Raw genomic sequence first — 14,226 nt, forward strand, 5'->3', positions numbered from 1 at the left:
ATACATACCATGATATACCAATGTTGCTTTTGGTAATTCGTAATAAAAACACATCTGCATGAAGTATGAGGGCTGCTCTGAAGGTAATGCCACATATTTTATTATGTTGGCCCATGATTTCAGGTGGTTGTTGTTGGAATAGCAGTAGAGATTGAACCTTACCAACAATATTCCGTTACATTTTGTTGCTGTGTGACAGATGGCAGCAGAGGGGCAGTCTGGCAGAATGGCATCTGACATGGAAGTGCATATGAAGCAAAAGTGTGCCACTGTATTCCTCCATGAGGAAAAAATGGCACTCACTGATATTCATCAATGCTTGCTGAATGTTTATGAACACCAAACAAGGGATGTGAGCACAGTGAAGGGATGGGTGGTGAGTTTCAGCAGTGGTGACAATGAAGTGAAAGATAAGCAGTGTTCTGGGTGGCTGTGCAGATATTTATGAGCTCAGTACGCAGACTCTTGTTCATTTCTGGCAGAAAAATGCACAGCTAACGGTGATGTCTGTGATGAAGGATAGTGTTTTGGAGCTGAGAATGTACTCTATCAAGTAGTGTTACTGTGCTCTTTGTATCCATTTTACTTTCCATGGAAATAAATAGGAGGCAGTACTTTTGGACCTACTTAAGTACATTGTTCATAGTCATAAGTTACTTGGAAAAAAGTACAATGTTCCTTGATTCTCCCCATGTTGAAAAAATGGGTGGTGGAATCTTCGACAGTGAGAGCTCCACATACATTTTCTATGGAGACAATTCTTTGCAGCTGCAGGCAATATGTGGTATTTCATGTTGCATTTCCTGTAGCACTTATTTCAATAGGGCTGATAAATGGCAGGTTTTCATGACTCAAGTTTTAGTATTATGAATGTTCTTTGTCTTGTCTAATTCAGGTTGAATACGAAGGCTTAAAGCATGAGATTAAACGATTTGAGGAGGAGACAGTATTACTTAATAGTCAGCTAGAAGATGCCATCCGGCTGAAGGAGATTGCTGAGCATCAGCTGGAGGAAGCTCTGGAAACTTTAAAAAATGAAAGGGAGCAAAAGAACAATCTGAGAAAGGAACTCTCCCAGTACATCAACCTCAATGATAGTATGTATAATAATCATATTAATATATCAGTAGATGGATTAAAGTTTGCAGAAGATACAAGTGAGCCCAACAATGATGACAAAATGAATGGACATATCCATGGGTCTCTTGTGAAACTTAACGGTGACTACCGAACTCCCACGAGTAGGAAAGGAGAATCTCTGCACCCCGTCTCTGATCTCTTCAGTGAGCTCAACATATCAGAAATACAGAAACTGAAGCAGCAACTCATGCAGGTAAGAGTTTCATTTAATGTCATAAAGCTTTTGGGCACACTTCATATGGACCCTGGTTCCAGCTTTTGCAATGACCTCAACTTCTCTCAGTGATGTTCTAGACTATGTCTCAGACTTTTTGTTCCATATTCAGGTTTTGCTAAAGATAACCCAAAAAGACATTCCTGTCTGCACAGAGTTGGTATAAGCTGAGCTGATGTTTAAGGGGAAGAGGAGGAAGTAATTTAGTTATTGTAGTTGCAGATAGTTGGATTCTCTTCTGTTTAATAAGCGGAGATGTCTCTGAGGTTGCAAGTGGAATCAAGTACTCTTCAGAATGACAAAGCTTTCTAGAAAAAGAACACTGAAATACAGACAGACTTGCCAATAAATGCAGTTTGAGCAAGATTTGACCATCAAGAGAGAACAAAAGGAGTGGAGCATTTCTTTTAATACCTAGCATTAGAATAATAGAATATCCCAATTTGGAAGGGACCCACAAGGATCATCAAAGTCAGCTCCTTGACCCACACGGCACCACCAAAGCATCTGCACAGCATCCAAACCCTATGTTTGACAGTGCTGTCCAAATACTCCTTGAACTCTGGCACTCAGGGCCATGCCCACTGCCCTGGGCAGCCCGTTCCATGCCCACCACCCTCTGGTTCAGACCCTGTCCCTAAGCCCCAGCTGCCAATCCCCTGGGCCCTGTTGCTGTCACACAGAGCAGAGCTCAGTGCTGCCCCTCCGCTCCCGGTGAGGAGCTGCATCTGCCATCAGGCCTCCCCTCAGCTCCTCTGCTCCGTGCTGAACAAACCCAGGGCCCTCAGCTGCTCCTCACACACTCTATCTTGCAGATGCTTCACCACCTAGGCAGCCCTCCTTTGGGCACACTCTCAGAGTTTTATGTCCTTTTTTACTGTGTCACCCAAACCTGCACCCAGTGCTCAAGGTGAAGCTGCACAGTGCAGAGGAGAGCAGGACAACCCCTTCCCTCGCCCGGTGTCAGTGCTGTTCCTGAGACATCCTAGGGCATAGTTTGGCCCTTTGGGCTGCCAGGGCACACTGCTGACGCAGATGCAACTCGCCATCAGCCATAACCCCCAAAACCCCTTTCCACAGGGCTACTATCCAGCATCTCATTCCCAAGTCGGTACATAGATCCCGGATTGCCCCTTCCCAGATGCAGAATCCTACACTTGCTCTTGCTAAATTTGTTGTGCTCTCCAGTTCAGCCCAGACATATCCAGAACAGGAGTTTGTGGAGTGAGCCAGATAAAAACTCAAGTTGACATCCCAGTGCTGACTTCATCTTAGACAGAATACAGTGCAATGCAGTGAGGGGGTCCCTCTGCCTGAGCTGTGAAACATCAGTTCTGCCAGTAGAGCTTTGAAAGGGTTTGGCACCTTCAGGGAAACATCCAGTGCTTTCTAGCTGGGGACTGTCAAAAGTACCCCTTCTAGAGTGATGCCTACTTAAAATACAAGAGACTATTTGGAGGTAAAGGTGAAGAAGCCCAGTTTGCAGCTCTTGCTGAAGAACAATAAATCCCTACACAGGCTGCCCTATATTTGTTGAAGCATTAATTGTTTTATTTACTTCATTGCCAAACACAGCATGGGAAGTTTTGATCTGAGCTTTGACATGGGAAATGTGTATGATATCTATTGCTTTGTGCAGATAGCTTTGATGCAGAAAGTTCATAATTTAACTAGAAAAGCTTGAAATTAGGAACTTCACTCCTGTGAAAAATTCTGGGGAGAACTATTGCAGTATTACAATAGAACTTGTATGTTTATTTTGGTTATATATTCATTTGAATGAAGATTCATGTGTATGTATACATTTATGCATATATTTTATGCACATGTTACAGGCATCTTTTGATTTCATTCAGAAATACAGTGCTAAGAAATACACAACTTCAGAAAAAAATCTTTGAAATATTCACATTTTAATATGTATCTCAATTATTTTCAAGCATAATTTACAATTAAGTAAATGCAAAATAAATACTTAACAAAAGATGTTTGAAAATGGAAAAAACATGACTTTTTGGCTGTATTTTGTCTTGATTTATTGAATATTGAGCATGATGAATCAGCAAACTTCTACTTGAAAGTTACTGCAAATGTTTTTGTCGCTTCTGATTTTAACATTGCTTATTTTTTGTACGCTTCTTAAACAAACAGTCAGCTTTCTGATGCTCCCCAGCCAGAAACTGTCCTAGGACCCTAGAAGGAGCCTAGAAAATAAACATAACCATTTTTTGGTGTCAGTGGCTTTCTTGAGCCTGAGCAAACTTACATAAGTTGCCTTCAACATCATTCAGCATTGTAGGGATGTTAAAAGGATTGAAAAAGGGAGACAGGCCTAGCAGGACACTTTTATTTAGATACTGGGACAGCTTGCTGCAAGCTGCTGACGTTTTCTCTTTTTAAAGCAATCATCTTCTCTGTTAGGTTGTCTCAACTCATTTTGAGTCACATAAATTAACTGTGTAAAATTCCTCCAAAATTTTTCTCCACAGTAAATGGGAGATTTAATTGGGTTCAAGCTGACAAAAGGTAATTCTTTAACAAAATTGTTTGGTTTTTTTTCCTCCTTAGCAATGTCTTTGCCATGTGGCATTCAGACAGTTAAATCTCAACATTTGGCATATGCTCCTCTCATTTACTCAAAGAAGATGTATTATGATAGAGCTGCTGAACATGACCCTCTCTTGGGAAGTATGCTTATGTGATTAGGACAGTGGGCTTGTTTTCTGAGAGAATGAAACTTCAGATTTCCCTTTTGTTACCTGTGTTTGGCAAGTTTTTCACTCTGCAATCTCAAAAAGAAACATGTACCAGAAGATCTAGCATGATAGGCAAAGTTCCTTTTGCAACTTTGGGATGCTAGCACTATGTGTTTTGTATTGGTTCCTAGAAGAGGTGAGAGATAAATAACAATGATAAAATTGGCTTTCATGACTGCAGACTATCAAACAGATTGCAAGGAAGTCTCATCCAGCTGAGATCTTTGAAAGGAAGAGTGCATTTCAAAATAGGTGCAACTGCTTTTGAATTGCTTTTATTTCCATTTTAAGATGATGGTATGGATAATTTCTGCAGCTACTAATTTTGTCAAAAACAAATGAACAGACTGAAACATGGTAGTCTATTCCCCAAAATTTGCTCTGTGTGGAAATAAAAATACGTTGCAAACAAGAAACACAATTTCTGTCCCTAAGAACAGCAGAGGTCTTACTATTCAGAAGGAGTACTCTAAGTGCAGTTGGAGCTTTGTTCTTTTCTCCTTGGAAGTAGGAGCACGTATTTTTTGTCAAACAGAAGTGGATTAGCTTCATCCATAATTACTGGACTAGGATGAATAAAATTCAGTATGTCTGTGTATTTCATTTTACCTACTGTCCAAGCTGGCAGGTGGGTTTTAAATTTGTGTGTTTTCTCTGGAAACAATCCTTTCTATTTGAAAGACGTATTTGTTTCCAGAAGCCATTTATGTTCAGCAGAAGAATGACCATAAAAATATCTACTATCTCAGATACAGTTTTTCTTCATGATGGCTGAGATCAATAATCCATCAGTATCGGTTCTGTCTGATGAAATTAGGCAGACACTCAACAGAGTGCCTCTTTAACACCACGTTGCTTAATGGAAGGCCTGCTCTTTGGTAATGCATTTTAAAGACAGATGGGGGCAGCAAGTTGTATTGATGATGTACTCATTGCCCTCAGCTGTCCTCCTCTGGGCTACAGCACAGACTATGCAGTGCCTATGTAGAGCTCCCTTTATCTAAAGACACTGATATTTTTTGGATCATAAAATAATGATGAGCTTTCACCCTGTTTTTTTTTCCTTCTTGAGTCATCAGTCACCTGTGCATAAAAAAATGAGGCCAACTTTGAGATGTTTTCAACTTGGCTTCTATTTTTGTCCTTACAATTTTTACCTGCAATCCATTGCGGGTAGTAATTGAAACCATGTTTTGAAAGTCTGTCTGTAAAACCAAGGGATCATCATAAATCTTAGTGCTTTGGTATTTTTGAGCAGCAGCCACTGTTCGAAAGCCTTGTTATGAGATAATAGGAGTCTGAACCACTGCTTGGAACATTTTGTGAGATGGCATTAATATCCTCAGAGTCTCTAAAAACCTTTTCTTTTCCATCACTGAGTTTCACAGTGGCTCTTTTGACTCTTCCAAATGCTGCCTGGAGGGATGCTGACAGAGAAGGCAGTGCTTTTTGAAGGACCCTTCAGAAGGGACAGTGTTGAGTTCTCTGAATTAGTAATTCCGCTGCTCACAATGTGGCTGAAGTGTGGAACACAACATTTTGTCTGCAAAAATGTAAACACTGGGCTGAAATACCACAGCAGTGAGAGAAAAAGAGCAATCAGCCTAATAGGCTCTGGATCCTGCTGCAAAAGCCATGAGAGCAAGAAGCATTCTATGTTATCTGCTGCCCAGTTCACAGCTCAGAAAAGGACAAAGGCTGATTAAAAAAAAAAAGAAGTTGGAGTACTACACTAAAATTTAAGAATGAGATTCATTCACAGGTATCATCATAACAGTGAATATCTGAGCAAATAAAACATCAAGTTTTTCTTGTTTGCTTGTTTTAAGATGCCGTGTATTAAAACTTCAAAAGAGTCCTCCAGGACCTCTTCTTCTTTTTAACTCCATATTTCTCTGTCAATATTCAGAAAGGAACTTACTAGGTCAGAATCAGTGGATTGTTAGTTACATTGTAAATCCCATTTTCTTCTGCACTGTCTTTAAAAGAGTGGATTTTGTTTACAAGGGACTGCTGGGAATGGGGATTCCTGGAAGATGCATGTGCTCAGGTGCCTGGTCTGTGTTACACTTGCACATGGTGCAAGTTAATTAATCTAATTGTGCAAATGTACACAGATATTTGTTTACTGTATTTGCATTCAGATATCATGCCCTCCTTCATGAAATTTTCAAAGATATAGATAAAAATCATGAAGGATGGTAAAGCTATTCATGGAAAATATAAACGTGTCAGTAAAATGTATCAGTGTAACATGTTATAAGTGGCAACGATGCAGTTATGCCTATTAAATTTCACAGAACATGTGTGTTGATCACTCCAGTATCATTACTCTAGCTGACTACCCTTAGTGCTTGGGCACTAATTCTTCAGTGAGCAATGTGTAAAATTGTGACCTAGCAAAGCTGCAAATGGTAGCACACTTCATTTTATGTTTTAGGGGCATACACTTAATTTTATGGTTTCTGGAACCGCTCAAGATGTACATGTAGAATGTGGGAGTGGAAGTGGTGAATGGCTGCTTGGTGTTGAGCAGAAGAGCGCGGGTAGGATGAGATGCTGGGTGTTTTACTTTGACTCTGTTGCAGGTTGAAAGAGAAAAGGCCATTCTCCTGGCCAACCTGCAGGAATCTCAGACGCAGTTGGAGCACACCAAAGGAGCCCTGACCGAGCAACATGAGCGAGTCCACAGGCTCACGGAGCACGTCAACGCCATGAGGGGCCTGCAGAGCAACAAGGAGCTGAAAGCAGAGCATGACTGTGAGAAGGGGCGAGACCCCAGCGAGGAAGCACACGACTATGAAGTGGACATCAATGGTTTGGAGATCCTAGAATGTAAATATAAAGTAGCTGTTACGGAAGTGATAGACCTTAAAGCAGAAATCAAAGCCTTAAAGGAGAAATATAATAATTATGTGGAAAACTACACTGAAGAAAAGGCCAAGTATGAGAGCAGAATCCAGACTTACGATGAACAGGTGACAAGCCTAGAGAAATCAACCAAGGAAAGCCAGGAAAAGATGGTCCATATGGAAAAGGAGTTGCAAAGGATGACAAGCATAGCGAATGAAAACCACAATACCCTCAACACCGCCCAGGACGAGCTGGTGACGTTCAGCGAGGAGCTGGCTCAGCTCTACCATCACGTCTGCCTGTGCAACAACGAGACACCTAACAGGGTCATGTTGGACTATTACAGGCAGAGCAGAGTTACCCGCAGTGGCAGCCTGAAAGGCCCAGATGACCCACGGGGTCTCCTTTCCCCTCGGCTTGCCAGAAGGGGAATGGCATCGCCGGTAGAAGCCAGGACTCCGACCGAGCAGGTGACAAAAGAGGCCCCAGAGCCTGGCAAGGAGCAGAGCCCAACGAAAACACCTACAATTTCCCCTGTCATCACTGCCCCTCCTTCCTCCCCAGTCTCCGACAGCAGTGACATTCGCAAAGAGCCGATGAACATCTACAACCTCAACGCCATAATAAGGGACCAAATCAAGCATTTGCAGAAAGCTGTAGATCGGTCGCTGCAGCTGTCGCGCCAACGTGCTGCAGCCCGGGAGCTGGCGCCCATGATTGATAAAGACAAGGAGGCCTTAATGGAAGAGATTCTGAAACTGAAATCCCTCCTGAGTACAAAGCGGGAGCAGATAGCAACCCTGAGAGCAGTGCTGAAAGCCAACAAGCAGGTAAGGTGCCAATAAAGCAGGAGGTCGGGAGTGTCTGTTATTTATACAGGTCGCTTGGCAAGCCTTCCCAAGAGGTTTTTTTAGTGGAGAGGTTTCACTCACAGGTTACTGAGCCTTTCACTCCATCACAGTGAGGGAAGGCCTTTCTGCCTTGTCACCCGTAAGCTTTTCAGCTCTGTGTTTTCTTGCACCCGTTCTTGTTCTCTGTAGCACTCCACTGGCCACAAATCTTGAATACCCACTGTCAAATTCAAGCATTTAAAATAAATGTTGCAAAGCTAAAGCACTCCTCAGGAGGAGAATGGCAGTTGTAAGAGCGCAAGCGGTCACTTTGGACTGTACAGGAGCTGGGCATTTCTGTGATAAAACACAGGTTTAAATGCAGAGTAATTTTCTTTACAGGTCATTGCAATTTTTAGAATGATTTTTGTTTTATTCTTATAACTTCTTCCATTGTTGTGTTTTTAATCCCTTGGGAAATGGAACTATTTTCTGTTTTGTTTTTAAGAAAAGGGGTATCTCTGCATGAGAAAACTACCTGAAACAGTAACTGCCATTTTTTTTTTAAAAGAAGGATTCATGATGGAGTTATATTTTCTAAGAACAAAAAAAACCTCATTATTTTGAAATTTTTGGTAGTTTAAAAAATCAACAACCCACTTTATTATTGCTGTTACACCAATGTAATTAAGTTGAGAATTGGAACATTCTATATAAAATGCAGAAAGAACACCTCACAATGGTGTACTTTTCAAGAGTACTCACAATTTTTTTTTGCTTGCTATATCCTCACAAACACTGTGTATCTAATAGATTCCGGGTCTGCAAGAAATTTAGAAGTTAAATATAAGCATGAAATTGTATTTACTACAGTTAGTCTCCTTATGCTCCAAATTAAATCTAAATTAAGTCTGAATGTAAGAGGCTACAAGGACTTTTTCCATCTTCAGTAATGCTGTGGTCACCACATGGGGGCATAAATGCTGGTTAACGGAATAGGATCCCATTCTCCAATGACAGTGATAGGATTTCTGTGTTAAAATTCCCAGTAGTCAGGTGATCTGAAGTTAAAATTAAAATTTAATTGTTGATTGGATCTGCAACTGCATTTCTAGGTACTGGGAATTCTTAAATTGCAGCTATATGTCAATATATGTTGAGTCTTTTATAGCATTTCTTCCCTCTCTGCAATACAACACGTTAAATATTAATTCAATTAATCAAGTACCATGCCTAGCAAAGCAATAATAGCCCTGAGCAATTATAGGAGGATTTTCCATGTAATTAAGATGTAATTGAAGTATATGGCTTTAGATTCCAAATTAAACACTTTTTCCATTAGCATAGAGCTATCATTTATTTAGTGATACTAGAAGAGAATGTGGCTAAGTCCTACTCTCTTATAATGTTTTTATTATCATTACTACTTTCAGAAATTGAGCATCTTAAATTGTGCTCAGAACTTTTAGAAGTACTTTTATAAGTATCAGCATAAATGTTGGCAACTGTTCAACTGTGTATCAACTCTTGCAGTGCTGTTCATGCAAGCCTAATAGTAATTTCCTCAAACTTTCAAGTTAAAAGGCATGATAATACAACAGAGATGTAGAAATTTAGAGAGATGGGAGGTTAGTACAACTGTGTTGTAGCAGTACTGCCAGCCTCTGGTGATGAGTGTGTCCCAAGAACCCAAAGCACATCTCATGTTCAGGAAACATGAATCAAGATTAATTCCCTTGAGTTCCTCCCTTCAAAACAAAACTTGTAAGCAGAAATAGGTTGGGAATATTTTTCATCAATTCATTCTGTTTAGATGAGCCCACAGAGAACATCTGGTTCAGGTTTTTGCATTTTCTCTAAAACTTCAAAAGCTTCAGTTGTGATTGGCTTACAGCATTGTAGAATCATGAAATCATAGAATCATAGAATGGCCTGGGTTGAAAAGGACCACAGTGATCATCAAGTTTCAACCACCCTGCTGTGTGCAGGGTCGCCAACCACCAGACCAGGCTGCCCAGAGCCACATCCAGCCTGGAAATGATTTGGGTTGGAAGGGACCTTAAAGCCCACCCAGCCCGACCTGCCATAGGCAGGGCTGCCACCCAGCAGCTCAGGCTGCCCAGGGCCCCATCCAGCCTGGCCCTGAATGTCTCCAGTGTTGGGGCATCTACAGCTCTCTGGGCAACTGTGCCAGGGCCTCACTGCCCTCTGAATACAGCATTTCTTCCTAACATCTAACTTAAATGCCCCCTTTTTTAGTTCAGAGCCATTCCCCCTTGTCCTATCATTATTAATCTGTGCATAAAGTCTCCATCCTGCTCATAAGATCCCTTCAAGAGCTGGAAGGCTGCAATGATCTCTCCCCAGAGCCATCTCTTCTATAAGCTAAACAAGCCCAGTGAAGTTGGTGTTGTTATGCAGTTATGTCTTTTCACGCTGTATGTTGTGCAGAGGCACAGAGGCAGAGGAGCTGAATGTGTCCTCCCTCATCCCAGCTGCCACAGGTGCCAGCTCAGCTCCTGGCCCGCTTTGTGGAAATGCTGCCACAAAAAGCTGTTGGTGGTGCAACCAGCAAGGATACTAAGGTGATTTTCTGATTTAAATAACGCCAGAAAGCAAAATGAGCACAATCGAATACATTGAAAAAATGGCAGTATCTTCCTAGAGCATCCCACCGTTAAGATCTGGATGGGGAGACCAGCAGCAGAGCCCCGGATCTTGTATTCAGAGATGGTTTTGGATAATGGAGTCGCACCCTTAATCAGGGAAGCATTGCTGCCATCTAGTGACCACCTCAAGTATTGCAGCATCACCTAAATGAACTGCCTTCCCGGCCACGTGCTTCATTGCTGGGTGCTGCCGTCCTCTGTTACGTAGGCACAGGGGCACAGGGTTCGTCAGAAGAGCAAAGCAATGAACTGTATTCACTTCTCTTTACAGTAAGTTACCTGATTGCAGGAAAGCACAGAAGGGCTCTCTGTTTCTCCTTTTCAGCAGGCCTGGCAGTGTGGCAGTGCAGTTAGAGCTTTTAAATCTTTAACAGCATGCAATAAATTTCTGTTTGAACCTGACAAGCCATTGCCTAGCTCAATCCATGTGGCAATATTTAATGCTAAAGTCTTTTTATTCTAGCTATGTTTTCTTTGAAAATATTTTCAAATCAACACATTAGTGTTAGACTGAGACAGAAATAGAAGACAGTGAACACTGTAACCCAGAAAAGAAGATGAAATTTGCTGTAAGAATCTGCTCTAAACCTAAGACCAATGAAATTGATTATTAAACAAATCAACAGTTTGAGATAGCAAGTTGTAATATCTTATTGGCTTGCTTGCTTGATTTGATCATGATGTATGTGTCTGTTTGTAGCCATAATAGCTATGTCAGCACCAGTTTCATGGAGCAAAACCAAGTAGCTTTAGTATTAACAAGGAGAATAAATTGTAAAGTAATATGAAATGAATTGTATAATACCTTTTAGGACCAATTCAATAATGGTTTTGATTTTGGTGTCTAACAACAAACAGAAAGCAGAGCTGCCTGTGAGAGAAATGTAATTTAAATTCCAATTGAAAAATAATTGGTTGCTTTTGCAGGTAAATAGTTGCATGGGAAGGAACTGAGTCAGCAAGACCTTCTTGTCTGTATTGGCAGTAACTCTGATGCTTGCAGCTTCCATAAATGAGATACTGTAAAGTTCAGAAAACATAATTGAATAACCCCCGGTATGCAACATCTGATCCATAAACAAAAGCTCAGATGTTACACAGACATTGTGCAGTGGATTTTGTCCAGTGTCACTGGTGGCAAGATTGAGTACCGCATAGGATTTCTGCACTAAAATGGCAGGTGGCTGTTCTCCTTTCTTGTACTTACCACTGTAGCAGCTAATATTTTTTCTGCAGCTTTTTTTTATTATTATTATTTGGTTTGTTTCTTTTAGTATAAAATAAATGAGATAAAGTCTTCCTAGGATATGGAATATCCTAGGATATGAGGTGTGTTCACAGATTTGTTGAGGGCAACCTTTAGGAAGCTGAATTTGGGCACACTTCTGTTCTGTAAGGATAAGGAAGGGCATGGAAACAACATCACCACTTCTGACGTGTTCACCTCGACTCTCCCCCCCTACTCTCCCCCCTCCCCCCCAAACTCAACCTGCATTGCTGGATTCTGATGGACAGAGGTGCTAAGCATGGTGTGCCACATCTCTGCCGGCATTTCACACTGTCAGGAGACCAGGTGTTGGAGCTCTCTGCTCCTTCCTTGCCTTCTTCTCAGGCACCATTCTTTGCACAGCAGTAGCAAAGTTCTCTGCCAGCAGCTAGTGCTGAGACTACAGGCACAGGCTGAGCAACCAGATTCACTTATCCCACTCCTTGGCACTGGATGGTCTCCTGCCAGCACTGCTGTTAGCCCCTCTCCTGCTGCTTTACGTACTTCACCACAGAGTGCTCACATATTTTTCCCATCTTCATCTTTTACTTGTGCTCTCCATTTCTCTGTGTGCTGCTCAGGCACTGCATTTTGGTGTGGAGTAAAGTTCTCTAATTTCTCTGATGCGTCTTTGTAATTCCCACCCACTTAAAGCCAAGTGCTTCAGAGTCATAGAATCATAGAATGCTTCAAAGGGACCTTGAAGATCGTCTAGCTTCAGCCCCATTGCTGTGGGCAGCGTTAGATCTGGCACTACATCAGGCTGCCCAGGGTCCCATCCAACCTGGCTTGAATGTCTCTAGGGATGGGGCATCTGCAGCTCCTCTGGGCAGCCTGTGCCAGTGCCTAATCACCCTTTGAGTGGAAAATTTCCCCCCAACACCTAATCTAAATCTCCTATCTTTTAGTTTAAAACCTTTCCCCCTTGTTCTGTCAATAGCAGACCATGTAAAAAGTCAGTCTCCCTCCTGATTAGAAGTTCTTTTTTAAGTACTGGAAGGCCACAGTGAGGTCTCCCTGGAGCTTTCTCTTCTCCAGACCGAATGAGCCCAGCTCCCTTAGCCTTTCTTGCACTTGGCCTTGTTGAATCTCATTAGTTTCTTCTGGGCATACTTTTCAAGCCTGATCTGGTCCCTCTGGATGGCATCTCTTCCTTCTATTGTATCAACTACACCACTCAGTGTGGTGTTGTCTACAAACTTGCAGAGAATGCACTCAATCCCACTGTCTAGGTTATTAATAAAGGCACTGAAGAACACCAGTCCCAAGATGGATCGCTGGGAGGACTTGTGACTAGATTCCACCTAGGCATAGAACTTCTGACCACAACCCCATGGCTGCAATTATCTAAGTTGTTCTTTATCCACTGAATAGTCCACCCTTTAAATCCATATCTTTCCAATTCAGGAATAAGGATATGTATAAGGTCAAAGGCTGTATACAAGACCAGGTAGATGACATTAGTTGCCTTTCCTTGCTCCATCAATGCTGTCACTCTATCATAGAAGACCACCAGATTGGTCAGGTGTGATCTGTCCTTAGTGAGCTGTGCTGGCTTCTTTGGATTCTCATCTTGCTTGTAACTGCTTACTTGTAACAGCTCTTCAGAAAGAGCAGTTAAAAGCAGTTGGGCCCTGGGTGCCTGCTTCCTTCTGGCACCCCTTGCTTGCACACATATACTTTTGTTTGCCCCATCCTCACTTTCAGAGCACTTTCCCCAGGTTTTTAATATCCTGGATTATTCCCCAGAACTGGTTCTTGGCACAGCCACATGATTCAGCTGACAGTCTTGGAGATTGGCAGTGAGGAAGGACAAACTCAGTTTTTAGGCTAGATTTGTTGCTGGAGGAAGCGCAGCATGAAGCTGAGTCTTCAGTTGGCCGTATTCCTGAGCATGCTATCCATGGCACAGCCTAGCAGTGCAGTGGAGGGGACCAGATACTTGGGTACCTCTGAAAGAGGAGATCCAACTGCCTTTTCTCTCCTCATCTATTTCCCCGTTGCACGTCCTGACTCTGAGGTACCTCAGGCTCATTTTCTGCCTGCTTGGCTCCCCAGACTGACTCACGGTAAGCAGAGAAGAAAACCATCCGGTGTGCAAAAGGTATGGTTGGGGAAAAGCTGGGTAATTAATCCTTCCGTGGCAGCTAGACAATATAAATTGACTTAGTTACATTGCATCCTTAGAGCCGAGGAGTCTGATAGCAGTCAGCTTTGGTCAGCATCCAGGTCCCAAACCGATGAGCTCTGGGTAACCTGAGATGTGCACAGTCTGGAGCCCACCAGCTCTTGCAAGGACTGATGGAGGGAGATGAGCATTGCATGAAAGTGATGCCCTTCTGCTCCATTGGCCCTGGCTGCCTGGCTGCAGGTTTCTAGAAGAATTCCTCCCTGCTTCGTCTTCCCTATTAAAAACACATTTTTCTTAGTTTTATTTACTTTGCTGATGCTGAACTTGTGCCACCCATTCTTAGGAGACTTGCAGAGAGAGACCCTT

General features: G+C 42.2%; 1 protein-coding gene across 10 annotated transcripts in view; it reads left to right on the forward strand.

Annotated features, from left to right (window-relative positions):
- The window catches only part of BICD1 (BICD cargo adaptor 1), a 170,698-nt gene that overhangs the window by 119,820 nt on the left and 36,652 nt on the right, over positions 1-14,226 (forward strand). For all 10 annotated transcript variants that reach the window (XM_052667272.1, XM_052667274.1, XM_052667271.1 and 7 more), the window contains exons 4-5: positions 896-1,333; positions 6,699-7,793. In XM_052667272.1, coding sequence (XP_052523232.1) covers positions 896-1,333; positions 6,699-7,793 — 1,533 coding nt within the window. The remainder of the gene's footprint in view (positions 1-895; positions 1,334-6,698; positions 7,794-14,226) is intronic.

This window comes from Tympanuchus pallidicinctus, unplaced genomic scaffold, assembly GCF_026119805.1.
Source record: "Tympanuchus pallidicinctus isolate F22 unplaced genomic scaffold, pur_lepc_1.0 scaffold8, whole genome shotgun sequence".
Taxonomy (NCBI): Eukaryota; Metazoa; Chordata; class Aves; order Galliformes; family Phasianidae; genus Tympanuchus; species Tympanuchus pallidicinctus.